Source organism: Sturnira hondurensis, unplaced genomic scaffold, assembly GCF_014824575.4.
Source record: "Sturnira hondurensis isolate 20B ecotype Veracruz unplaced genomic scaffold, ASM1482457v3 Scaffold0001020, whole genome shotgun sequence".
NCBI classification, from domain to species: domain Eukaryota; kingdom Metazoa; phylum Chordata; class Mammalia; order Chiroptera; family Phyllostomidae; genus Sturnira; species Sturnira hondurensis.
In genome coordinates this window covers 87,282-114,657 of record NW_028073651.1, presented here as the reverse complement: position 1 = coordinate 114,657, position 27,376 = coordinate 87,282, and the positions used below count along the sequence as shown (strand labels likewise).

The 27,376-nt window shown below is 51.6% G+C and overlaps 1 protein-coding gene across 1 annotated transcript; it reads right to left on the bottom strand.

Annotated features, from left to right (window-relative positions):
- Nucleotides 1–1,041: 1,041 nt before the first annotated feature.
- On the bottom strand, nt 1,042–22,395 carry CEACAM19 (CEA cell adhesion molecule 19). Its single transcript, XM_037059680.1, has 8 exons — nt 22,135–22,395; nt 21,157–21,525; nt 9,134–9,260; nt 5,827–5,910; nt 4,902–4,948; nt 3,789–3,874; nt 3,108–3,179; nt 1,042–2,447 (listed from the first exon to the last, which is right to left on the bottom strand). The coding sequence occupies exons 1-8, from the start codon at nt 22,187–22,189 to the stop codon at nt 2,394–2,396; spliced, it is 894 nt and encodes a 297-aa protein (XP_036915575.1). The 5' UTR covers nt 22,190–22,395; the 3' UTR covers nt 1,042–2,393.
- Between the last annotated feature and the right edge of the window lie 4,981 nt (nt 22,396–27,376).

Sequence of the window (27,376 nt, the reverse complement as noted above, 5' to 3'; positions counted from 1 at the left end):
GCCCTCGTCCCTGTGATCATAGGTGGCTCCCACCACCACAGCCTGTCTCCAGCCTAAGTCACCAGAGAAGAAGTGGAATCCTTTCCCTTTAAGGATATGACCCGAGGATTTGTATTTCACTTTTGCTCACATCCCATTGGCCTGGAATTCATCTCATGGACACATCTAGCTGCAAGGGAAGCTGGGAAATGTAGTTTTTATGTTTGGCAGCCATATGCTTAGTTAAAAACCCTATTACTGAAGAATGGAGAGACCAGGCATCGGGATCTGACAAGCAGCTACTGGCATAGAAGAGCAGAAGCAGGCACGTGGGTTCTCCTCATCTGAGGTTGAGTTGAACAGAGTGCCCCCATGCACTGCACCCTAGCAGCCAATTCTGGGGCTGAGCCTTGCCCATGTGACTGACCTTGCTGACCTTCGCAGTGAGCAGGAGGTCAGGGACCCAGGCATGGGTGTCCTGAGAAGTCTGGGGATGGAAGTCCCTCGCGGCGAGTATTTGCATGTTGGGCCACAGGAGGTGCAACTTCCCTTTCTGTGAATCCTTCCTCATCCTCTGTTAGTTTCCTGTTGCTGCTATTATGCATCGCTGCAAATGTAATGGCCTAAAACCGGAGGAATTTACCCTTTTACGCTTCTGGAGTTCTAGGGTTCCGGAGTCCGAAATGGGCCTCACTGGGCCAAAAACGTGGTATCAGCAGTGCCGCGTTGATTCTAGGTGACGGTCTATTTTCTTGCCTTTTCCAGCTTCTGGAAGCTTCTGCTCTCGGGCCCCTTTCCATCTCCAAAGCCATCGAGGGCCAGTGGAACCCCAGCACCTGACTCTGTGCTGCCTGGGCTTCTGGCCCCTCCCTCCGACTCCCAAGTGTGTCGTTCGGTCTCTGCTTCCTTCCCTCCTGTTCTAACGCTTGTTCTGTCTGTGTCTCTCTTATATACACCCTTGTGATTACATTTAGGGTGCCCCAGGATAGCCCAGGATAACTGCCCATCCTTATAACAGCAAAGTCCCTTTTGCCATATAAGATGACATCCGCAGGAAATTAAGACATAGATATTTTTATTGAGTTTTATTGGGGGTGACATCGGTTAGTAAGGACATAGATACCGTGAGGGGCCATTATTCAGTCTACCAGTCTCTTTTTCTCAGCTCCCGAGCGAAAGCCAGTCTGCGCAGTACCTTACATGGCCCTGCTCACTCTGCTGCTGCCTGTCTCCCTGACATCACCTCCCACCCTTCAGCCCTGTCTGTCTTCTGCTCCCACCACCCTGGTCTCCTTGCTGCTCCTTGAACACACTGGCACACTCCTACCTCAGGGCCTTTGCACTTGCCATTGCCTCTGCCTGAGAAACTCTGCCTCCGGCTGTTCACATGGCTCCCTCCCTCTCCTCCTTCTAGCCTTCACTCATTGTCATTGAGCATTAAAGGCCATTGTCACCTTCTCAGTGAACCACTCCCGACACCCCCTCCTTTCTTTGTTTCCCCCAGCGCTGTCCAACACCCGATGATCTTTGCTATTTAGTTTCTGTGACTCTCTCCCAGGACCAAGCAGTTCCTCTGGGAGAGCTGGAGTCTTTCTCTGCTTCTTTCCCCACCAGAGCTGCAGGACCCAGAGCTGTGAATGGTGTGCAGCCCATGTATTTAGGAATGGATGAATAAATTAAGGGCCACAGACCATGCTCACATTTGGGAATGGGGTGGGGGTCAGGGGTAGAGGAGGGAGTCCTGCCCTGAGGGGTGTGGTGAGATTCAGAGTGTACAGGGCAGAAGATGGCCACAGGTTCCGAGAGACTGGGTTTTGGGAGGGGTTGGCTCTGCTGAGCAGGGAAGGGGTCTGACAGCCATTGGAACTGACTAGGACTGCCGCCTGGGGCCACAGACCTGGGAGGCCAGCCCTCCCTGCCATGTGCCTTGTCCTCTGGGGCATGTGTGGTGGGGGCTGCCTTGTCCCCAGGGGCTCTGAGGGCCACCAGAGATTGGGGGTAGGGCGTTGTGGGCTGACAGTTGGTGGGGAACCCAGCCAACTGGGCGCCTGTGAGGTCTGGCTGGAGGCAGGTCTGAGACCACCCTCCTAACCCCAAAATATCCCCGTGGAGGAGGAGAAGGGGGCAAGAGCCTGCTTTCCCTGGGCCCATGGCTTAGGTCAGGTTGCGAGAAGGACTAAGGGCGGGTGGTACATGCAGAGTAGGCAGGAAGCTGGGCCATTCATGGTCTTCTGTTCCCCACCTGGGACATCTGCCCGATGCCTTGCTGTGTCTTCAGTCGAGGCCACCCAATCAGGCCCACAGCCCTGATGGCCTGGTCCTGCTGGGTCTCTGGTGAGGCTTTTCTGCAGGGGTGAGGCCTCCAGAGGAGGTTTGAGGCTTTTCCCTGTCCACTGGCCTGGCTGGGGCCCCCTTCAGGGGGATGGCACCAGCTGGCAGTAAGGGGCAGGGTCGGGGTTCAGCAGATCCTGGTGGGAGAGAGGGGGGGTTGTTGTTGGGGGCTGAGAATTGTGTGGAGAAAGAAGAACCAGCTAGAGACTGGGAGACATGGAGAAAAACACAGCTGAACAGGGAACAGAAGGCGGAGATGGAGAGAGACGCAGAGCATGGAGGTACTGGATGGGCCAGAAGAAGCGGTAGACATGGAGTGACAGTCACAGAAAAGGATGAAGAAGAGACAGAGAAACAAAGATGGGAGGAGACAAAGAGTTAGGGAGAGAAATAGGGAAGGACAGAGAGAGAGGGAGCGAGAAGACAGGGAAGGGGGAGAGAGACATACACAGACATATGCAGACAAACAGGGACACTGACAGAAAGACAGACACCCAGGGCAGACAGGAGGGGACGGACAGGGGCTGAGACCCAGGCCCAGAGATGGGCCTTGACCACCGTGGGACCCTGAGGGAGGCCCTTCCCCTCCCTGCCCTTCATTTATTTCCTCTTTGCAAACTCATAGCCTTGAGTCCCTTTGACGCAGGAGGAAAGTGCGACCCCAGGAGGGGAAAGGACTCGCCACAGGTCTCTCAGTGAGGCCTGGAGAGTGGGGCATGGCCCCTCCCAGCGGCCTCCTTGACCCTCCCCCGCCCCGGCTCCATGGGGTCCCATCCCTCCTGCCTCCAGACCCACACCTGGTATTGGTGGTTCTCCGGCACTGGCTCGGGCTGCGGGGGCGGGGGCGGGAGTGGGAGCGGGGGCGGGGCCTGCAAGGGAAGAACACAGGTTAGCCAGGCCCTGGTACCCCCCACCTGCCACCCTTGACTTTTGGGGTTAGGACAGACCTGACTCCCAGTCTCCATCGCCCCTCCCTGACTTCAAGGCCCGGGGTGAAGGGTGCAACCTGCCTGCACCTCAGTGCTCCCCTCCGAGCAATAGGTGCGAAGGTGCCACCTTACGGGGCGCGTCTAGTGGCCTGACAGTCCCCCTGTTAACTTCAGCCTCCCCATCAACACTTGCAGTTCCACGGGATTTGTCTTAGCTTCTTAAGTTTCTCTTCTTATTTCATTTAGCTCTTATTTTTGTCAACTCTTCCCACCTGAGTATAAAGGGAACGTGTACGCTCGGTATGGAAAACACAGAGGAGGGAGAAAATGGAGCCCGTGCCGGGCCTCCAGGCCCAGACACAAACGTTCTTTGCGCTGTTTCCTTCCAGTCTCTCTCCCTTCCGGTTTGCAAGTGAGGAAGGATGCCGGAGAGACAGTCACTGTTCCCAAACTATGTGACAGTGCGCCCCGGAGGTACGGCGGTCAACTTGCGGGGTGGGGGGGGCACCAGGTCAGAGGGGGCCTTAGCCGAGAGGAGTGGGGGCTCACCGCGGTGGCGTTGGTGGACCCCGGGTCACTGAGGGGGGACACCAGGAGCACTGGAGACGGCAATACTTCATAGGTGTTGTTGTCACCTGGAGCAGAGGAGGGGGGGGGGGAAACACCCACAGGCCCACTCTGGCTGCTGTCGACATTCATTTATTTCTTCAACTAACATTTGCGCAAATCTCTCTTTTTGCCCAGCCCTATGTCGGGGACAGACCTGTCCCCAGACAGGGAAGAGATAAAGCAAGCAGGGCTGGAGCTGGGGGGCCCTGACAGCTCCCGGAGGGGGGTCAGGGCCTGGAGAGGGGTCATGGAGGGCTTCCTGGAGGAGGGGACACCTGAGACTGTAAGGAGAAGTTAAGGTCTAAAAAAAAAGATTTTATGTATTTATTTATACAGAAAGGGGAAAGGAGGGAGAAAGAGGACAGAAACATCGATGTGTGAGAGATACATCGACTGGCATGTGCCCTGACGGAATCAAACAGGTGACCTTTCGTTTCACAGGCTGGTGCTCAGTCCACTGAGCCACACCAGCCAGGATGAGCCTGCCACAATTGAGGAACTATATATGTTGGGTCTGTCTTTTGTTGTTTGTTTGGGGGTGGGAATGTTACATATCAGAGAGGAAGCCAGATAGACAGTGGGGACCAGTTTATGGGAGTCCCGGAGAGACACGTTAGGGAGCCTGAACTTTATCTTCAGGGCACTGGGGAGCCATGGAGGGTCTGTGAGTAGAGACATGGTCGGAGTTTTGGAAGGACTCTGCCAGGAATGGGGCGAAGGCCGTCCTGGGAGACCTGGGAGGAGCTGGGTGGAGGGATCTGGGAGGTGGAGCCTGAGGTGGGTGTGGCCTATTGGTGGGTGTGGCTGAGGTAGGTGTGGCCTGTTGGTGCCTAGGTACGTGTTATGGTGACTGGGGTGCCAGCCATTGAGGACAGGAGAAAATGAGTGCCGATGCCCTCAGAATCTATGGGCTGAGCTTGGGGGCCTGGAGAGGTAGGGTGGGGCAAGCAGTTGGGAGTCCCCCAGTAGCGGAGGGCAAGCGGGCTCATTGCTGTGGGAGAAGAGGAAAGACCGTGAGGAAGGCCAGGTGGCAGGACGGGGCCCTTGGCTTACCACCGTTACGACGGGGGTCCAGCTCCGGTTTCCCTGTGGTCGCCATCCTGGGGGCACGTGGAGGGAACCAACATTAGTACCGTCAAATGCGCTGGTAGGTGGGCAGAGACCTAGGGGAGCTGGAAGGCCCACCAGGCCGCAGAGAGAGAGGTGGTCTCTGCTTCAGCATGAGCCAGGATGAGGTCCCCATCCCCATCTCTTCTCCCATAATCCCCAGCTACGCAGCCCTCCCTCAGTTTCCCCAGCCTCCACTTTACACCAAGGAGCAACATTTCTCCAAAGCTGCCGTTTGTACAGACCATCTAAGCAATTCTGCTCCATCCACCTGTTTCATGGTTTCCTTAACATTTCTCTTTAGGCTCTCTGTCTGTCTGTCTGTCTGTCTCTCTTTCTCCACCCCCTTCCCCTCTTCTTCCCTCAAGGCATGTACTTTTGTGTTCTCTCTGTTGTAAGCTCCAAGGGTCCTTCTTCCCCCTGTAACTTGTTTCCTGAGCCCCCAAAGCCAAGCTGGATCACTTTTATTTTCCAAAAACTCTGAGACTTTCTCAATAAACTGTTGTTTGTATTTGAAAAAATATTTCTCTTGACTGTTTTAATTATAAATATGTTTATTGATTTTAGAAATAGAAGAGGGGGGGAGAGAGAGAGAGAAACATTAATGTAAGAAAGAAGCATTGATTGGTTGCCTCCCAAATGCACCCTGACTGGGGATTGAACCTGCCACCCAGGTATGTGCCCTGACTGGGAATGGACCCCCCAATCTTTTGGTGTATGGGGTGACACTCCAACCAACTGAGCCGCACTAGACAGGGCAAAATATTTCTCTTTCAATAGGCTCCTTTGAAAACTCTTATTTAGAAAGTACACTTGACCTCACTACCTCCAATTTGTACATTCACTGGATAAATATTTATGGAACACCGACCATGAGCTGGATGCTGTTGAAGGCACGGGGGACACAGCTGGGAATAAGACTGACAGAGATCCCTGGCATTCTGGAGCAGACACTCTAGTGGGGAAAGAGAAAGGCAGAGATAACACTAGATTAGCTGGTCGATGGGGAATTTGAATAGACAACCAACAGTTGAGTGAAAAATATTATGAAGGAAAGTGAAGATGGAAAGAAGCAGAGGGCGGAAGCAGTGCGTGTGTGTGATTTTAAGTAGGATAGTCTGGGGATCCTTAAATAGCCAAGGGGACCAGATGCGAGGAAATCAGGGACAGAGAGTTCCATGCAAGAGGGGACAGTCCGTGCAAAGGCCCTGAGGCAGGAGCAGGAGCAGCAAAGGAACAGCAAGGAGAGGAGCGTGGCTGGGAAGAGAGGCTGTGAGAGTGGGAAGCGGTGACGTCAGGGAGGTGGGGTGGGGCAAGAGACTGAATTGGGTCTGGTGTCCATGGTGGCCTTCACTCTGAGGGACCCCGAGCTCATGGAGTTTAACAGGGTGTCTCTGGCTGCTGAATGGGGAACAGACTGTGGGCCAGGAGTAGAAGCTGAGAGACCCGTCAGAAACTGTTACATTACACATAATGTAACATGATACATAAAAACTGTTACATTATACATAAAAACTGATTCCAACTAGACATAAGCAGAAAAGGACTGGGAAAAATTTTAAAAGCCCAACAATGATTTGTAGCTCGGTGTAGCCGCCAATTTTCTCTTGGTAAAAGCCAGCAAATGTTAGAAAGGCATTAAAGGCTGACTAGAATTAAATTCTGTTCATTTACCACAATCAGAATGAGGCCAAGAGAACAGAAAAGGAATTTTTTTTGCCACGTGTTCCAAAGCCTTCACAAATACCAAGCCATTAAAAAAAAAACTTTTTTATGTGAAACTATTTCAAATTTAGAGAAAAATTACAAAAATGGTATGAAAACCATCTATATAATTTTTACTCAAATTGGCCTATTATTTTTACTCCATTTGCTTCAGCATCTGTCTTCTCTCTCTCTTCCCCCATGCATATTTTTTTCCTGAACCATCTGAGGATAAGGTGCAAAAGGATGGCCTTTTACCCTGAAATACTTCCATGTATTTAAGTATTTCCATCATTCTGTGTTTTAAAAATTTATTTATTTATTTATTTATTTTTAGAGAGAGGTGAAAGGAAGGAGAAAGAGTGGGAGAGAAACATCAATGTGTGGTTGCCTCTCATGTGTCCCCTACTGGGGACCTGGCCTGCAGCCCAGGCATGGGCCCTGACTGGGAATCGAACCAGTGACCCTTTGCCTCACAGGTCCGTGCTCACACTGAGCTGCTAAACCAGTCAGGGCTAATTCTGTGTTGTTTTTTAATTATTTATTTATCTTTAGAGGGAAGGAGAGAAGGAGAGAAATATCAATGCATGGTTGCCTCTCGTGAGTCTCCTGCTGGGAACTGGCCTGAAACCCAGGCATGTGCCCTGACTGGGAATCAAACCACGATCCTCTGGTTCACAGGCCTGCGCTCAATCCATTGAGCTACACCAGCCAGGTGTATAACTTTTAAATAAATAATAATTATTTTCCTTTTCACCAATCTCTGGCATTGAGAGACATCTCTCCTCTGGTGGGGGGCAAAGCCAACCTAATATGGGGGAGGAAGCCCCTGAGAAAAGGGGGGGTCTTTTATATCGTTCAACTACCCCCGGACTGTTCTGTAACATTATCTCCCCCTATCCCCTTTCCTTTCTGGTAATCATCATATTGTTGTCTGTTTTTTTTTTTCTTAACACCTTCATCTTTTTTACACAGCCCCTCTACCCCCTCCCCTCCAACAGCTGTCAGTCTGTCTTCTGTACCTATGAGTCTATTTTGTTTGTTGCTCTGGCTCTATTTTAAAGTGGCTCTGTTTATAGTATTTTTTACAGCCCCTTGCCACCCCTAAATTAGGACATATTAAGAGGAAGACAAGTAAGGTGGTGAAGTTCAAGAAAGCAAGCAAAGAATTGAGGGAAGAGAGAAGATTGCTGCCTTCATTTTCTGGGGATTATGGAGTGGCAGAAAAACTGGACAGTTTATCTGCAACCAGCTCAGAACCAAGTTCTGAAGAGATTCATCTCAGGAGGTAGGAGTGTTTCACAAACAGACCGTCTCCTGGGGGAATAGGCCCCAACTGCTCTCTCCCCACCCATGCAGAAGTAGTCACTGTCTGATGGCTTTGCCTGCTTGTCTTCCATTCCACTTCTTTGGCAATAGCATCTGGTTTGCCTTTGGGGAACCCTTCCCCACACTCACTCCATTTGGTCATGTGAAGCTGGGTCTGTTTCCAGCCCCAGGGCTGCCCAAATAGCCTATGTTTGGATAATTAGAGCATTCCAGTACCTGGCCACAGTAACGAGTACATGTGAGAACATGTGATTTAAGTCAGCCCTTGGGCTTTGGTTGTAACTATCAGGAATACAGGGCAATTTGTTCTCTGTGATGACTGATCTGGTGGGGCATAAGCCTGGAGCTACTAGAAGCTTTCTTTTCATACTACAAGGTGAGAACCAGCCTGAGAATAAAGCCACCATAGAGAAAGGCAGAGTTGAGAGGTGTGTGGAGGAGTTTCTTTCTTTCTTTTTTAAAAATTATTTCTTTTTAAGCCCTGGCTGGTGTAGCTCAGTGGATTGAGTGCGGGCCTGTGAACCAGAGTATCATGGTTCGATTCCCAGTAAGGGCACATGCCTGGGTTGCAAGCCAGTTCCTAGCAGGGGACCCATGAGAGGCAACCATACATTGATATTCTCTCCCTCTCTCCTTCCCTTCCCCACTAAAGATAAATAAATAAAAATTTAAAAAATTATTTATTTTTAGAGAGGGGGAAGGAGGGAGAAAGGGAGGGCACCAATGTGTGGTTGCCTCTCACACGCCCCCTACTGGAGACCTGGCCTGCAACCCAGGCATGTGCCCTGACCAGGAATTAAACCCACAACCTCTCACTTTGCTGGATGATGCCCAACCAACTAAACTACACTGGTCAAGGCTGAAGGAATTTCTTAACAAAATTGAGTCCCTGGATCCAGCCACACCTGAAGCTCAGGTAAAACAAAAACATTTTTCTAATTCTTTGTAAGCCAGTTCAAGTGTTGGGTTTTTGTCCCTTGCAATGCAGGATTCTGTCCAAAATCAGGATGGGAAGATTCTTTCACTTCAGGGGTCCCAAGATTTGATGAAATTGTGTATCGGTCAGATGATGTGACTTGTGGGGTTGATTGAGAGGGCAGGGGGTGGAGACAGAAGGAAAGCAGAGAGGCCTGGGTCCCCTGTACCTTTGGCTTCGGCCCCTCCAGCCTCTTGTCACCAGGAGATAGGCAATGATGCCGATGAAGAGGGACCCAGCAACAAGAGATCCGATGATGATGGCAGTCATGTTTCCAGTGCTTACGGGCAGCTTTTCTGAGAGATGAGAGAGAGACAAGGCTGCGTGATGTCTCAGGAGCACCCTGTCCCCCCCCATCAGTGACTATCCACCAAGAGCTGAGGTGTGATCTGGGTAATTTCCCAGCCCAGAGCTCTCTTCTGTGTTCCAGACCTGAGTATCCAACCACCTGGTTGACTCCACTGCACATAAAACCCACCGAGTCCCGGATGGAGCTCCTTGGCGGCCCCACCTCAAGATCTCAGCTTCCCTAGGATTTCCTACCATTCCCAGCACATTCGAAACCTACCTCCTGATGTGATCCCCTACCCCACGCCACCTACCTGCTTTTTTGTGCCTCAGGTATGATGTCTCCATTCTTCCAGTGAGAGCAGGAGGTTCTGGGTTGTGTTTTGTGGAGGATATAGAGGACTCGACGAGCAGCGTTCTCAAACTCAACGTGCCATGTTTAGGACAAAGCCTACCAGACTTCTGGCCCCCCACCCCGAGGCCTCCAGCCTTTGATCTCAGGCTGGACACTTATATCCCAGCCCTCCTTGGTGGCTAAGTTTGTAGACCCTGAGGTCAGAATACTGGGGTTCTAGTCCCTGCTGCCTACTGGCTATGTGACCTTGGGCAGATCACTCAGCCTTTCTGTGCCTCAGTTTTCCCATCTGTGAAATGGGGATCATAAGAATACCTGCTTTGTAGGGTTGTGGTGAAAACGGAATGAGTTTACCCCCCCCCCCCCACACACACACAGATTTCTCTCAATGATCCACCAAAGTAGATTCTGTGCCATTGTACAGATGAGTAAACGGAGTAAACTGATCTGCCTGAGGCCTCATGGTAAGTTCATGGTAAGTGCAGTGCTGGGATCACACCTGGGCCACCTGAACTCCTAATGACCACTGCGTGTGGCTTCTGAAAGAGGTGCCTGGGTCCCGAGAGCCTTGAATGGTGGGAAAGAGCCATTTCAGGCTCTGAGCCAGTCAAGACTGTTATTTCCCAGTGGACTAGAGTCTCTCTCTGTGTGTGTGTGTGTGTGTGTGTGTGTGTGTGTGTGCGTGTATTCAAGTTAATAAATGTTTGCCTATTTTATCCATCTTTCTAAAAGTTTATCTGTTCAAAGTGTTCAAAGCCCATGTTCAAATTTAATCCTGTCCCTGGGATGAAGTGGATAGCTGTGTCCAGACTTGTCTGGTATTTGGGCATATTCAGTAGTTGTCTCCCTAACCTAGGGAGTTGGCTAAGTTAGGCCCATTTTGCAGATGTACAAACCAAGACCCAGCAGGTCACTTGGGGGCAGACAGTAGAAGGCTGTCCCTCTTCCAGAAACTGTACCAACAACTTTTGCACCTTCCGTGTCTATGTTATCCAGTTCCCACAACAGCAGGTGGTTATTAGGCGACTCCCCCGAGTGACTCCGGAGATGGAACGAGGCTGAGGCTGTGTTTGCTGGCTTAGGGAGCCTTCCAGTCCCTGCCCTTCCCTCTTCCTTCCACCAATTGACCAGGCTTCTTATAACATGCAGACTCCCCTCCTGTCAGGAGCCGACCAGCAGCCGTCCCTTGACACAGTCAGGATGGACGAGATGCATCTGCACAGCAGAGGCCACTGTGGCTGGACTTCCTGTCTGTCTCTCCCTGCCTGCTTGTCTTTGCAATGAATAGGTGGTGGGATTTTTAGACACCTGTATTTCAGGCCCGATGATCCACATAATTCCAATGAAGTTGTACAAAGTGATTTCTTGGCCAGAGAACAAAGTCTCCCCTGATGAAGTAGCCCCTGAATGTCTAAAAGTTGATGGAGTAACTGCCCGTCCTGTACCTTGGATGGGAATATATATCAAGTAGAATTAGCCAGATAAAAGAAGCAGGACAAGCTGGTTAACTATTACAAACTAAGCACGTAGAAACAATTACCAAAGAGTTAGAGTTCATAGTACATAAATATTTTAGACAGAAAGATAGCTAAGTTGGACACCACAAAGGCCTTGTAATAACTTTCCTATAACCACTGTTCAGTGTAATGTATCCTTTGCCCCATGACTAATTCTAAGAACTTTAATAAATGATAAGACATCGAAAGCTTTGTATATACAGCTGTTTCTAATTGTCTGATTAGTGACTCTCCTGGTCAAAATAACTTTTGTTGGACATAACTGAATCTATGGAATTTCCTGTACTTTTCCTAATTACCTCTGCATTAATCTTTTCTGCTTAACTGATCACGCCATATACCTATTATGTTACAATCTCTATAAAAATAACGCTTAAATCAAATCTGGGAGTTTGGTCAGACCCACAGAGGCTGGCTGTTCTCTGGCATCTAATTGGGTGTCTGACTCTTCATTCATCCCCTGGGCCATCCCTCCTTCAGGGACCCTGAGAGCTGCTGAGGCTGGACCCCGGCACCTGCCACCCAGTCCATCCACCCAGTCTCACCACCCACAACTCCCTCCCTCACTCTCTGAGCTATCCAGCCTTTGCCCATGCTGTTCCCTCTGCCTGGCATGCTCTTCCCCACATGCTACAACTCCTGCTCACTTTTCCATTCCCAGCTCCTTCTGGAAGCTTTCTTTTATAACCCTAGGCCAAGGAGACTCCTGATACACTTTTTCTTCATAGCTCATGACTTAATTATGCAATTAGTTAATGTTGGTAGAATGGGCATGTGGGTGTTTCCCCAGCACCTTCTACCATTCCACCGTTGTGAAGCCTCCCAAGATTTCTGAGGGATTGAGGGATTGATTCCAACCCCAGTTCTGGGTGGGGCTCATTAGCATATTCCAATCAGTATAGTTCCACCCCTTGTCAGAGTCACAGTGATTGGATCAGGATGGGTAGCCATCCAGATGTAAGCCAATCAGAACTCCTCATTCACTTGGCCTAAGTGATTGGTTCAGGTTGGTCCAATCAGAGTGAAGCGAAGGGCTGTCAGTTCAGAGCCTGGGAAAAGGACATCCCTTGCTTTGGAAGTTGGTTGTGAAGTTGGGAGGCACATGAGCACCGGAGTCCTGTTGCTGCTGCAAAGACCTTACCTTTGCCCCCTTAGAAAGAGAACCCTGAGTTTTAACTGGCCAGAAGCCTGCCCCAAATAAAGACATTTTCCAGCCTCATGCATGGACCGCTCATTTAAACCTGCCTTAAAGCACTGTGTTGACTAAACAAAACGCCGGTATTGCTTCTGACACTGAGACCCCGGGCAACTTCACATACACGTTTCTGTGTCCAAATTTCCCCAGTTTATGAGGACACCAAGCATATTGGGTCAGGGACCCCGTTATGACCTCATTTTATCTTGATCACCTCTGTAAAGATGCGATTTCCTAATAAGGTTCTATTCTGAGGAACTTCGGGTTAGGACTCAACATATTTTATGGAGGAGACCTAGTTCAACATAAAACACCTCCCAAGCCTGGTTTTTTTTTTTTAAGATTTTATTTATTTATCTTTAGAGGGGAAGGGAAGGAGAGAGGGAGAGAAGTATTAATGTATGGTTGCCTCTCATGTGTCCCCTGCTGGGAACTGGCCTGCAACCCAGGCATGTGCCCTGAATGGGAATCGAACCGCGATTGTGTGGTTTGAAGGCCCGCGCTCAATCCACTGAGCTACACCAGCCAGGGTTGTTCAGGCTTCTTTAACCCACTCTTTTGCTGCCTAAATCAGCCAGAAGCAGTGTCTGTTGCTGAAGCAAGAACCCTGCCTGATTCACACAACTGCCCTCTTTTTATAACTTGATGTGTTTCCTGCCTTTCTCTAATAAAGAGAAAACCTGTGCATCACCGGATTTTCCAAAGTGGGTTGCAACAATATGCTGTTCTGTGAAATGACCTCGCTATTCCCCTGTGTAGCAGAAAGACCTCTGCCCCCACCCCTGCCCCCCACCTTGAATCGGGGCCAACCATAGTGACTTCCTTGTAACCACAAGAATGGAGTGTAGTCCTGACCGGTGTGGCTTGGTTCGGCATTGTCCCAGAAAGCAAAAGTTTGCCGGTTTCTGGTCAGGGCACATGCCTGGGTTTGGTCCCTGGTTGGGCTGTGTATCCACGTTTTTCATCAATGTTTCTCTCCGTCTCTTTTCCCCTCCCCTCCCCTCTCTCTAAAAATAAATAAACAAACTCTTTAAAGAGAAAGAATGTGCTGTAGGTGACACACAGGGGAAGCCATCCATTTTCTGCCTTGGTCTTTTGGGATACCCACACTCTCCGTGTCAGCTCCCTCAGAACCCAGCCACCGTGCTGTGAGGAGGCCCAGGCAGGCACATTGGAGGGGGCCATGTGACACTGATCTGGTCAACAGCCCCATCCGCCGTCCCAGCTGCCAGCCACACACGTGGGCGCAGACATCCCTGGATGGCGCAGCCGCCAGCACTGGGGGAACCTCGGCCTTCTGAGCCTTCTCATCGGAGGCCACAGACATCGGCCTCCTCCTCCACAAAGCCGAGGAGCCATTCCCGCTGCGCCCTGTCTAAATGCCTGACCCCAGAAGCCGAACACATACTAAAATGGTGTTTGTTTTATGCCACCGATTGCTCTGCAGCAAGGAGTAACTGGAACTTGTCCTCACATCCTGTTTCACCTGCCGGAATTGGAAACTTTCTTTATGCTCAGCTCTACTAAAAAGGAATCGTCTGGGTCTTCTTCTGTGGACAGGAGTTGTCCACGCTGATATTTGACTAGACACGATCACATCTGAAAGCTTTGAGAGACCATTGTATAAACACGGACAATGGCCAGACCATCTATCAAAGCAGAATTCTGACCCACAGCCCGCAGCAACCCGCCTGGGAAACCAACCCTCTTACAAACAGCCCCGGAAAAGCCAGCCTGCTCTACACCAGACTGGCAGGAAGCCAGCTTGCGGGCTTTAGTGACCACGGTCCCAGAAACTAAATAACTTCTGTAACAATCAGCCCCACACGCCCAGGACTTGGTTGATAACTGACACCTTTCCTAATTTTCGTCCCCATTTCTAACTTAGGACCAACCCCGGGGGTAGCCACATAACGCGCCCGGACCAGCCGCATACGATGCTCAGCTTCTAGATCGCTTCCCTGTGCCAACAGCCTCCACAGAGGGCGCTCTTGAGCTTTGCCTCCGCCTGCCTTGGAGTCTCCCCCACGGTGTGGGCGACGGCGGCTGACTGCCTTGCTGTACAGAGCGAGCGCTGAATAAACAGCCTGTGCTCCTCTCATTTGGTTGGGCTCTGTTGATTGGCAGAGCTTCAAAGGCAGCAGCAGCAGCGTAAGGACTTGCCAAGCTTGCCCTGATAACAGCCCCGTGCAGGGAGGTGTCATGGTTGCCCCCATTGTCAGACCCAGCGATGTGTCTCCTCCCCCTGGAGGCTCTGAGAGGCTTGGCCATCTGGTTAGGGGTCAATGGCCAGTGAGTAGTAAACCCCTGACACCGTACAGTTAGCCTTTCATGATGGCTGTTCACGATGAGACAGAATGCACCAGTCTCCCCTTTATCGCTGGGGATACGTTCCAACACCCCCTGTGGATGTCTGAAACCACAGATAATACAAAACCCTACATATACTATGTTTTTTTTATACATACATACCTCTAATAAAGTCTAATTTATAAATTGGGCACAATAAGGCATTAACAACAATGATAAAACAATTATAACTATACTGTGATAAGAGTTATGTGAATGGGTCTTTCTGTCTCTTAAAGTGTCTTACTGCCCTGCACCCTCCTTTCACTTACAGGAAGCACTGCTCGGATTCCCGTTGGCGTGTTCGAGTTGCCAGCATCACCTCCTGCCCTTCAGGTGACTGATGGGCAGGGAATGCACTCAGGACACGCGGGACAAAGGATGATTCACATCCCGGGCAGGATGGAGCTGGGTGGCGGGACATTTCATCATGCCACTCAGAATGGCACACAATTGAAAACTTATGAATGGTTTATTTCTGGAACTTTCCACTTAGTGTTTTCAGACCACAGGGTCACCGAAATGCGGAAAAGGAAACTACAGATAAGGGATGGCAGGGGGTGGGGTGGGGTGGGGTGGGGTGGAGGGGTGTTACTCTAAAGTCATAGTTAAGAGTGTGGGCTCTGGGGCCAGCCAGCCTGGGTTTAGGTCCTGCTCCCCAGCTGGGTGGCCTGGACGTGTTGCTTAAACTCCCCGTGCCTCAGTTTCCCCCCTGAGTAATGGGGGTCATGATGCCATGGCTGGGAGGACGCAGAGGATAAATGTGTGTGAACTGCTCTGCGCATGGCCAGTTAAGGGGTGTATGGCTTCCTATTCACTGACCTGGTTGTTGGGGGGCCTGGAAGTCTTTGAGGTGCCCATGTAGCGCTGCTTGAAGTCCCCACAACTAGGTTTACAAAACAACAGACACCAGCTGTAAGAGACTGTGACTTCCCTCTGGGCTTTGGAGCCTAGTTTCTGCTGCTTCCTGGCTGTGGGAGCTTGGGCCACTGACTTGCCCTCTCTGAGCCTCAGTTTCCTCATCTGTGCCATGGAGACAGCCATGGTACCTCCGTGTCCTGGGCCCTTCTCGTGTTTCCAGGCTACCCTGTGCCTGGGAATCCCCCACGTCAGGAGTCCTGCCAGAGAAGCGCTTTCTTAGCCTCCTTTCCTTTTTCTTTTTTTAAAAAAGATTTTATTTATTTATTTTTGGATAGAGGGTCAGGGAGGGAGAAACAGAGGGAGAGAAACCTCAGTGTATGGTTGCCTCTCACATGCCCCCCACTGGGGACCTGGCTGGCAACCCAGGCATGTGCCCTGACTGGGAATCAAACCAGTGACCCTTAGGTTCTCAGGCCAGCACTCATCCACTGAGCCACACCAGCCAGGGCCTTAGCCTCCTTTTCAATCTGACCGTCAGGTGACCCAGGCCCCCATCAGATGCATCCGTGTGAGACTAGGCTTTAGGAACCAGAGACACAGAGACAGCGGCACGGGCAGACCAGGCCTCTGATGGTGGGAACCAGGTCGCCAGGCCCACCGACCTATAAACTCCAGGAGGGCAGAGCTCTCTGTCCCGTTCCTTCTGTAAACTCAGTGCCTCTCACCCAGCAGGGGCTCAGGGGATGTTTGTGGAACGAGCAAAGGACTGGATGAATGCAGCTTCCTGGTGCCCCACGGCCCGGCCCGGGGTTCTGGGCCTGGTGCTGTCAGCGCGGGCAATGCTTGCTCCGGGGGTGGGGGTGGGAGCAGTTTTGCTGAGTAATTCGTATGTTGTTCCTGGTTCCCAGCCTCCTGGAGGCCCCGCGAGCACCCAGTGCCCTCTACTAACCCTGCTTCTGTTACAGCCCAATCCCCTCATGATTAGGAGAGAGAGAGAGAGCACCGGAGTCAGGGGGCGGGGCTGGGGGGATGCAGGAAGTGCGCCCCGCCATCTCCACCCCCCACCACGTAGCAGCGGACACGGACTGCCCTCCAAAATAAATGCCCTGGTTGCCAAGGAGACCATCCTGACTTGAGGACACTCTCAACTCTGTCTCTAATTCCCACGAATTCAGCTTCCGCCTTTTCCTTTTTATCTATTTATTTTAAATGTTGTCATTAAAAAAAAATTTTTTTTCACTGCCCTGACCGGGGAAAGGAACCTGTGACCTTTCGCTTTGCAGGACAATGCCCGGCAGGCTGAGCCACGTAGCCTCCGCCTACTCTTCCTTTTTTTAAAAAATATTTTATTTATCTTTAGCGAGGAAGGGAAGGAGAGAGGGAGAGAAACATCAATGTGTGGTTACCTCTCATGTGTCCCCTGCTGGGAACTGGCCTGCAACCCAGGCATGTGCCCTGACTGGGAATTGAACCGCAATCCTTTGGTTCACAGGCCCGTGCTCAATCCACAGAGCTACACGCCCTTTTCCATTAAGCTGATCAATCAGCTCTGCCTCCACAATCCCTGCGCTCAGTTCAGCCCCCTGAGAGTCAGGGCGGTCCCCGCCCCATTACTTGCTGCACTCCATCGGACCCCTTGGTGCTTCCCTGGCGCCCCAGTGGGGTAGAAGCACCCCGGATAGAGAAAGAGCCAGGTGTCAGGGGCTCAAGGGAATGCAGCGGGATCCAGCTGGAGCCTCGGTCAGCCTCCCTGCTCCCAGCAGCATGGTCTTGGGTCCTCTCTGGGCCTCAGTTTGCCCCTCTGCAAAGAGGGGATCGTCCCAGGGCCTTCCCACCGGGGTTCTTGTGGGAATGGAATGAGAGGAGGGGAGGTCAGCGCAGGTCTGAGCCTGGATGTCACTTGCATGTATCAAGTGTTCGCTAGATGGGCAATGGCTTTGCAAATATGTATCAGATCCTTAGCGGGCTAAGCACTGCCTGAGGCACCAGGGGATTCATGGTGAACAAAGTGATAATAAATACATATTATCACTATGAAATGGCAGGTGTTGAGTTCTTGCTCCTCTTCCCAGCCCTGATCCCCAGTTCCTGGCTCTGCATCTGGTTTGTCCTACTTGACCCCACCCCCTGGGACAAGGGGTGGGCCCTTGGCTGACCGGAAGCAAATTGCAGACCAGACTGGGCCATCCAGATTCTCTGTCTGTCTGTCTGTCTGTCTTCAGCTCCTTTAAAAAAAAAAAATCTCCACGTTCTGCAAGAAGAGATTTGGAATATGCAAAGAAGCTGGGCTAACACAGTCTTTGGTGTGGTGTCCTGGTGGGGATGCCAGGCCTTGGAGGGGAGCACAGAGCCCAAGAGGAGGTGAGACCAGAGGCGGCGTCCTCTGGAGGAGGAGGGGGCTCTGGCCTTCCTGACAACTATTTCCCCCCCAGATCTTGCGGGGAAGATCATTCGTTCACTAGGCAGTGGGTCCTGCCCTGCTTTAGGCTCCAGGGAGCAGCTGTGGACCCAGGCCTCGTGGCGCTCACTTCCCAGGGGCTCCCTCTGGGGTTTTACCAGCTCTCCCCACTTTGAGCCAGCTGGGGAGAGCTTCTGTCCTTAGAACCTCAGCGCTGGCTCAAAGACATGCTTAGAATGCTCTCCTTGCTTTCCTGCCAGCTCGGCTTACAAACTCTGCAGCTTCCTGCCACAGGCCCTTTGCACAGGCTGAGCTCGCTGCCCGAGCTCCTCCCAAAGCTTCTTTCCCCTCAACTTAGAATGGCCAGTCATCCATCATTCAAGCCTTGCCGAAGGATCACCTTTCCGGCCCAGCCTCCCTAATACCCCCGTCGATGCCCTACATACAATCTCATAACCTCTGCACTTGCCTCTCCTTCCCTGCACTGTGTACAGTGATCTGTTTGTGCATGCGTGCGCGTGCGTGTGATTATTTAGTTAATATCTGCCTTCCCTCCTGGGCTGTGAGCACCGGGAAGGCAGGGCCAGGGCTGCCTTGGTCACCACTGTGTCCCCAGCGCCGCTCAGGGTAGGCCGGACACAGACAAGGCTTCGAGGAGGAGGCGCCTGGGGAGTGTTTGCAGAAGGAATAAGTGAATGGGCAGGTTAGCATCTTCAGAGACAGCCCTGCATTCGAATCCTGACTCCGCCACTAATTCGAGAATTGGCCGCCTGAAATGGGAGGTGCCTCAAACCACCTGGGCCTCAGGTTGCTCCTGGATAAAATGCAAATTCAACCTGCATTGGGTCCCACCGGTGGGTTAAACTCTGGCTTCTTGACCATTTACTATCCCATGGCCTACGAGCTTGTCCCCTGAGTGCCTCTCAGACTCTCCTATGAACACCCAACTTGTTCATCACCCTGTAGGCCATGATGTCCTTCCATCTGTGCTTAGGACGCACCAAACTAGTCTGGCCTCAGGGCCTTTGCACGTGCTGTTCCCTCTGCTGGGAACTTTGTCCCTCAGAAACCTGCATGGCTCCCTCCCTCCCTTGCCTTCTTTTCATCTCTGTCTCCAGCAAGGCCTCCCCGATTACCTCCCATCCAAATCACATCATTCTGTTTCATTTGTTTTCACTGAGCAAGTCATAACCTTTCTGTGCCTCAGTTTACCCATCTGTAAAATTGGCCTAATGACACTATGTACCTCACAGGGCTTCTGTGAGGATTAGATGAGAGACTACATGCAAAGCCAGCATGGGACAAGCTCTAAACAATGCTAGCTATCACTACTAGCATTGAGGTCACTGTCTGAAATGGCATCTTAATTTATTACACATGTTATTATCGGCACTCCACTTTTCAATGATTGTGGGAGACTTTCCCTTTTCTCTTTGCGAGGATGTGGTTAATCTCCCAGATCCTGGCATTGTGATTTCCTAGGATCAGATCTCAGCTCTACCATTTTCTGTGCCACGGTTTCCTCATCTGTAAAATGGAAACAATAATGGCATCTGCCTCTTGGTGGGTTTTTTTTTTTGGATAAAAATTTTCATTCATTTATTTATTTAGTCAACACACATTAACTGAGAGCCTACTACACCCCACCCACTGGGGTAGCCGCTGGACGATGAAAGGAAGCATAAGCTCCTGTTTCTCTCACTTTGAAGAATTACCATCCCAGTGAGATCAGTGTGTAAACTGATAAATTAGATTACAAACCCTGGCTGGTGTGGCTCAGTGGCTCGAGTGCTGGCCGGCGAACCATAGGTCGCGGGTTCGATTCCCAGTCAGGGCACGTGCCGGGGTTATGGGCCAGGTCCCCAGTAGGGGGCATGTGAGAGGCAACCACACATGGATGTTTCTCTCCCTCTCTTTCTCCCTCCCTTCCCCTCTGTCTAAAAATAAATAAATAAAATCTTTAAACACAGAGCATACATTCTGACGGGAGGAAAGGTAGCTCTGGTGACACAGATGATGCGTGATCAATTCTGCTTATTACTCGCCACCCCCTGCCAGCCCCATAGAGATACCATTGACATGTGGAGTTTTTTTTTTTTATAGAGTTTTTCTTTTTCTTTTTTTAAATTTATTTATTTATCTTTAGAGGGGAAGGAGAGAGGGAGAGAAACATCAATGTATGGTTGCCTTTCGTGCGTCCCCTGCTGGGAGTTGGCCTGCAAGGAACCAGCCTGCAACCCAGGCATGTGCCCTGACTGGGAATCGAACCGTGATCGTGTGGTTCGCAGGCCCGAGCTCAATCCACTGAGCTACACCAGCCAGGGCGACATGTGGAGTCTTTTAAAGGCAAAAATGAGTTACTATAGGGCAGTGATTCTCAGTCGGGGTGATTTCGTCCCCGGGGGACATGTGACAATGTCTGGAGACATTTTGGGCTGTCGCGACAGGAAGGGAGCTACTGGCATGTAGAGGGGAGAGGCCAGAGAGGCTGCTCAATGTCCCCACCGGGCACAGGACGGCGCCCCTGCCACAAAGAATTAGTGGGTGCAGATGTCAGATGCTCAGGCTGAGGAGCTATGCTCTTGCAGGGGTGTCCGACCCGCGGCCCACGGGCCACATGCCGCCCAGGATGGCTATGGATGCAGCCCAATACAAAACTGTAAATCTACTCAAAACATGACGAGTTTGTTTGTTTGCTTTTTTGTGATTACTCGTCTCCATGTATTTCACGTGTGGCCCAAGACAACTCTTCTTCCAATGTGTCCCAGAGTTTGGACACCCCGGCCTAGGGCGTGTTTACAACGGTACCTGTCCCGTAGCAAGCACCCAAGAAATGTTAGCTTTTGCTGTTGTCCACTACCCTGTCCCTTGCCCACAGTGGGTTCACCAAAAAACACTTCAGTATGAACATGAGGATTGAGTGATATAGGGTGTCCCTCTAGACTCCGCAAACACTAGGTGCTCAATAAATGTTTCATTAACGACTGCACATGAGGAGTCAGTGAGACGGTCCGTTCTCCAGCTCTGGCTCCGTGTTTGGCACTCTATAGATTTGTTTTACTCGTTAATGTATGTGGGGAGCAAATCTCTTCAGGGCCTGGTACACAGTAAGCGCTCATACAATGCGCGTTGAATAGAGTAGTATTTGCACAGGGCCAGGCATACTAGCTGCACCATGGACACAGGGAGCCTTAACTCCCCACTTCCTCCCCCAGCATCCAGCACTCACCGACCACCTGGACCTCCGTCTTGGCCCGCATGGTCCAGGCAGGGTTGACGGTGACCTCTACGTGGTAGGTGTCGCTGTCGTTGGGCTGGGCGTTACGGAGCAGCATGGAGCCGTTGGGGAAGCCAACGATGTCTCGTTGCTTCATGGCGTTGCCGTCTCTCTGGGGTCGCTGCAGACCAGGGATGTAGGAGAACAGCCTCGTGCCACCATCTGTCTCCTCCCCCTGGTACCACACGATGTCCTGGATGGTGTCTGGGAGGCCCTGGACAGACAGGAGGAGGTCCTGGTTCTTTTGAGGTCGCTCTGGAATCTTCCGGATCTGGAGGGCTGCCCAGGAGCCTTGGAGGATCCAGAGGGCCAGGACTGAGGCTGTCAGGAGTGAAAGGGAGGCCTGAGGTCAGAAGTGTGTTGGGCCGGGATCACGGCATTCTCTGCCCTCTAGGTCCTCATCTGGGGATTAGAACTCTTGAGTTCTGTTCACTGGAAATAGTGCTGGGATCGATTAGTGATGTCTGCCCTGGATTCAGGCGAGGACATTCAGGCATGCACGCCACAGGTTTGCCATCCCATTGGTCCAGAAGGGTTTTCTGCCCTGAGATGCTGCGTGGCCTGCCTGTAAGCACTCAGAGCCTCTGAATCCATTAATTCATTCACCTAACCAATATTTATAGGCATATATATTATCTATGCCACAACACCAACTATATATGATACATGTAAAATTCCCTAGATTTCTAGGCACTGGAGATACAGCAGGGGACTGAGTACAGATAAAATTCCTGTCCTCATGGTCCTAACATTCTAGAAAATTCCATAGGTAAAATGGGGATGGGTTTGTACCTCTGCTGCTCTCCCCTTCGTTTTACTCTAATAATTTCCACTTTCCCGACAATCCTCTCTTCTTCCAGAGAAAAACCTCAACCCTTGGGTTGAGTCCCGCCTTCTTGCCTAGGCCCTGGGGGTACACTTCCTCCTTACCTGAGAGCAGGAGGCCCTTGGAGAAGTGGCAGTGGGTCCCCATGGGAATCTCCATCTTGATGTCCTGTGGACATGCCAAGGGTCCACCCACTGGACACTGAGGGGGCTGGAGGGCCGGGCCCTGGCTGTCTGCAGTGGGCCTGCTCAGTGAGGATCCTGGGGGTGCCCACGAGACATGGCCGAGCCCCGGCACCCCCTTTCCGCAGGCTCCGGAGACTTCTCCTGTGCTCCCCAGAATGAATGTGCAGACACTGGCGGAACCAGTTTCCCAGGGTGACGGGGGAACTTCCCGGGGCTTCCTCGCACTCCTCCCTTGACCTGCTTCCGTCTCTTCTTACCGCTCAGCGTGACTGTCAGCAATAGCAGTCACAGCGGCTCCTGGCTGAGCAACACCCCCTACCTGTGCCTGGCCCAACACATATTATCTCATCCATCTGACACCCACCACGCAGGGTGGTGCCCATTTCAGGGATGAGGAAACTGAGGAGAGGGAGAGAGAGACAGGCGAGTCCTCCAGAAGGGGCAGATGGGATTTGACCTCTGGCTGGCTTACTCTAAAACTCTTCACATGGTGTTTCAAAATCATTCATTCATTCATTCATTCATCCCAACTCACACTCCTTATGCCCAACCCCACCCTGGGCGGTACTGGGGACACAATGACTATTAAGACAGCTCTTGCCCTGCCCTCCGTCCACAGTGGGACAGACTCACCTCCAGATAATGATGGTCCAGAGTGATCAGGGCTGGCCTGGAGGAGCCAGGGGCTGGGAGAGCCCAAAGGGGTGCTTCACTCAGCTTGACGGGCAGGAAGGGCTTTCCTGGAGGAAAGGACAGCTGGAATTTGGAGTAGGAATAGGAATGAGGGTGGGGTGGAGTGGGGTGAGGTGGGGTGCAGTGAGGTGTACCAGGTGGGGTGCCGTGAGTGTAAACAGTACAAGCAAGCAGAAGCACAAGGCTACACGCCGTGGAGATGCTCCGAGGAAGCTGCGGAATCCTGGACCGGTGGGCGCACGCGTCTAGAGAAGTGGACGGGGCCGCTTACAGTTTTGAGCTCTGTCGGGACAGAGTCTGGGTGATGGCGGGTCATGTCAATACCGTAACCACTAGCTGAATATGGCTATTGAAATATACACTTAAGCCCGGCTGGTGGATTGAGTGTGGGCCTGCGAACCACATGATCACGGTTCGATTCCCAGTCAGGGCCCATTCCTTGGTTGTAGGCCAGTTCCCAGCAGGGGACTCATGAGAGGCAACCACACATTGATATTTCTCTCCTTCTCTCCTTCCCTTCCTCTCTAAAGATAAATAAATAAAATCTTTTAAAAAAGCAAAATTACAAAAGTAAAAAATAAAAATTAAGCTTATTACAAACTTGATCTCCAATGCAATTAAAATCACCAACATAAAGATGTCTGACAAAAATTTAAAAAAAGGAAATATGTATTTAAATTAATTAAAGTTTAATGTCTTAAAAAACGTAGTTCCCCCCAAACCAGTCACTTCCAAGTGCTCACTAGCTCCCCGTGACTCGTGGTTATGATGTTAGACAGAGAAGGTGTAGAGCAGCTGTCCCCAGCCTTTTTGGCACCAGCGACCATTTTTTGTGTAAGATGATTTTTTCCACAGGCCAGGGTTTGCAGGGGGTGGGATGGAGCTTCGATCACTGGCCCGCCACTCACCGCCTGTTGGGCAGCCTGGTTCCTGACAGGCCATGGGCTGGCACCTGTCCGGGGCCTGGGGCCTGGAGCCTGGAGACTCGTGATCTGGAACGTTTCCATCATCACTGCTGTTCTCTCGGACAGCGCTGGTCTAGGGGTTGGGGGGCCGGCGGAAGGGGGGACAGTGCTAGGTGAAATATCCGGGTCTGCAGGGTGAGAGAATACCAAGTTGGGGTGTGTGTGTGTGTGTGTGTGTGTGTGTCCTGGGCCCACATCAGATTGTGGGAGGTGAAGGCGTCTTTTAGAGTCCCCAGGTTGGAGTGAGAGAGAAATCTCGGCTCTGAACCACCTGGAGGGCGATGTGGCCTTGGGCTGTTCAGTTTCCCAAACAGCCACAGTCTCCAGTGTGGTGCTATTGCCATTGTGAGCAATGCCAGGTGGCGAATACAGCCAGTTACTCTGGATTTTCCAGTTGCAGAATCTCTCTCTCGATAATAACTTTGATTCCATTTGCATGCTTTAAAAAGGAGCTGGTTTGCTACAGAAATTTAGACAGTAGAGACTCAAAAAGAAGAGAGTAAAATTCAGAGAGAGGGTCACTGCTAATAGTAGATGTCCAGGCTTCTAGCTCCTCTCCTGTATACTTCATCCCCCTTTCTTCCTAGCTCCAGAGGGCAGATCCTGATTGGTTCAAGCTTCCCAGGTTGTCCCACGCTTCTGGCCAGGGATTGGTTGAATGGTGGGCAGTACTGGCCAATGACTAAGGAGAGCCTGCTGGGGAGGCTCCCCCAGGATGGGGTGGGCTGCTTCTCTGGGTCCAAATCTGGCTGCGATACCCAGAATGCAGCAGCCATCCTGGCATCAGCCTGCGGAGGATGCCAATGAGTGAAGGGAATAACAAACAGCAGAGACGCAGGGCTGAACTCCACACACGGCGCCTGGGGTGGAACCAGACGATCCAGTGTCTTGTTTTTCTTTTTTTTTAAATAAGATTTTATTTATTTATCTTTAGAGAGGAAGGGAAGGAGAGAAGGAGAGAAGGAGAGAAATATCAATGTATGGTTGCTTCTTGTGAGTCCCCTGCTGGGAACTGGCTTCCAACCCAGGCATGTGCCCTGACTGGGAATCAAACTGGTGACCCTTTAGTTCACAGCCTGTGCTTAACCCACTGAGCTACACCAGCCGGGGCCCCATTTTTATAGCCTGACAAAAATTCTCTCATTGACCGATTTCTGCTCAGGATCCCCTGGACTCTTTTCTAACTCTGCTCTGACTTTTGGGCTCCTGTGTTTATCCCTTCATTGTCCACACTTCAGCAAGAATGCTCCCAAATCAGTTCAACTGGAATTCCCACCCTTGATATGTGAGCAGAGTTAGAAAAGATTCCGGGGGAGCCTCATCTTCCACCGTCCCCAGGTGATGTCTGGTTGCCCTGGCCTGCCTTCTGCCAGGTCCCATTAGGTGGGTTTACCAAGAATCCTTCCTGGCCTTGGATGTTTCCTCTCAGCAATTTCCTTTCACTGACCCCCCACCTGCTCTTGGGCCCCACACTCCCATGAGCCCATGCCGCACCTGGAGTTGAGTCCCATCTCTCCGCAGCCTCCCATTGCGGTGGCCCCATGCCCCCCTTGAATGAAGTCTGCCTTATCATGCATTAAGAAATATCATTGTACAATGTTTTTCTTCACCAGTCAGAATATAACCTGTTCTTTAACAATTCACGCATCTTTCCAATCACGAATATAGCTGGGTCCTGCAAATTCCGCCAGTAAGAGTGAGGAAATGAAAAAACATTTTCTGAAAGAACTTTAAGTTTTTTTTTTTATTGTGGTAAAACACATACCAAACTTAGGATTTTAGCCACTTTAAAGCACACAGTTCAGTGGCACTTAGCACATTCACAGTATCATGCAACCATCCCTACTGCTATTTCCACAATATAGTTTGTCTCCCCAGAAGGAAACCTTGCACCCGTCAAGCAGCCCTGTCCCCCCTCCCCCAGGCCCTGGCAACCTTTAAGCTCCTTCCTGTCTCTATGGGTTTGCCTATATCGGACATTTCATGTAGACGGAATTCCACGATGTGTGGCCTTTGGTGTCTGGCTTCTTTCACTCAGCACGATGTTCTCTCAAGGTTCGCCCGTGTTGTAGCGCGGGTTGGTGATTCCTTCCTTTTTATGGTTGAATGGTGTTGTGTTGTGCGTCTGGAGCACGTGTTGTTCGTCCACTGAGCCACCCACCTCCCTGGGCAGTTTTGACTGAGGTGCAGGCCGCTGCTACGAGCGTTTGCGTCCACGAATGTATTTGGGTATTCAATCATTGTGGGGATCTACCTAGGAGTGGAATTCTTGGGTCACCTCATTGGCTTTTTAATTTACTTCATCTTCACCCGGGGACACTTTTTCACAGCTTTGTAGAGACAGGGGAAGGGAGGGAGGGAGAGAAAGAAACATCAATTGGTTGCCTCCCATTCATGCCCAGACTGGGGAGCAGACTTGAAACTTAGGTATACCCCCTGACTGGGAATCGAACCCATGGCCAAAAGGTTGTGGAATGACACTCCAACCGACAGAGCCACTCAAGCCGGGGCAACATTGTTTTTCAGTAAGTTAGATTTCGGTAGCACAGGCATCCTCACTCAGAGCAGTCCTCAACGCAGAGGCTTCTGGGACCTCACAGCCACTGGAAGCGGGGGAATGACTGCTCAGACCCCGCCCCCACTCACTCCGCGCAGAACAGTGCAGGGGTGGGGGGGGGGTGCGGTTCCAGCCTCTCCGTGACCTGCTCCATGCCCTCTCCCTTCCCTCCTCTCATTCCGGTACTTGTGGTTTTCTCAATGTTCCATGAAGCCGTGCAACACCTAAACCCAAATTCTGGGGCACTCGGCTGCCGCGGGGCCCACAGCTTCTTCCCCGAAACGCAGGCGGTCACAACCACAGCTGCTGGGAAGGGAGATCAATCACTTCCACGCCCATTGACACCGTCTGCCAATGCCTACTGTATCGACTCGGCAATGGCGCCTCCAGAGTGTGTCCCCACACCCACGCCAAGCGACAGTCACGACGACGCTGTGACTGTAAAAGGGCAGAAACCACACGAACGCCTCTCCCCAGGGGCCTGGTAGAAAAGGTCCACGTGGCGCCTAAAAGACGCCCTCTGACCTTCCAGGAGCTTCCAGCGAGGGAACCAAGGTGCAGGACGGAGTGTGAGACTTTGCCTGGCGGACACAGAACAGCGCACACTGTTGTCTGTACCTCAACTCGCCAGGAGATAGCGCCATGCTCACCTGCGGTGGGACAGGGGCCCTGGGTCGGGGCAGCAAATAGAATAATGGGCCCCCAGAGCCACCTGGGTCCCAATCCCAGGAACCTCTGAACATGCTCTCTTACAGCGGCAGAGGCTTTGCAGGTGTGCGGGCGTGAAAGGCCTCGTGTGGGGAGTTATCCTGGATGAGCTGGATGGGCCGAAAACTCACAGGGTCCTGGTAGGGGAAAGCGGGAGGCAGCTTCCTCTCCCTGACCAGGGAGAGAGAATGGGGGCTCGGGGGACGGCTGTGCCCCGGGGCTGCACTGCCCAGGCAGG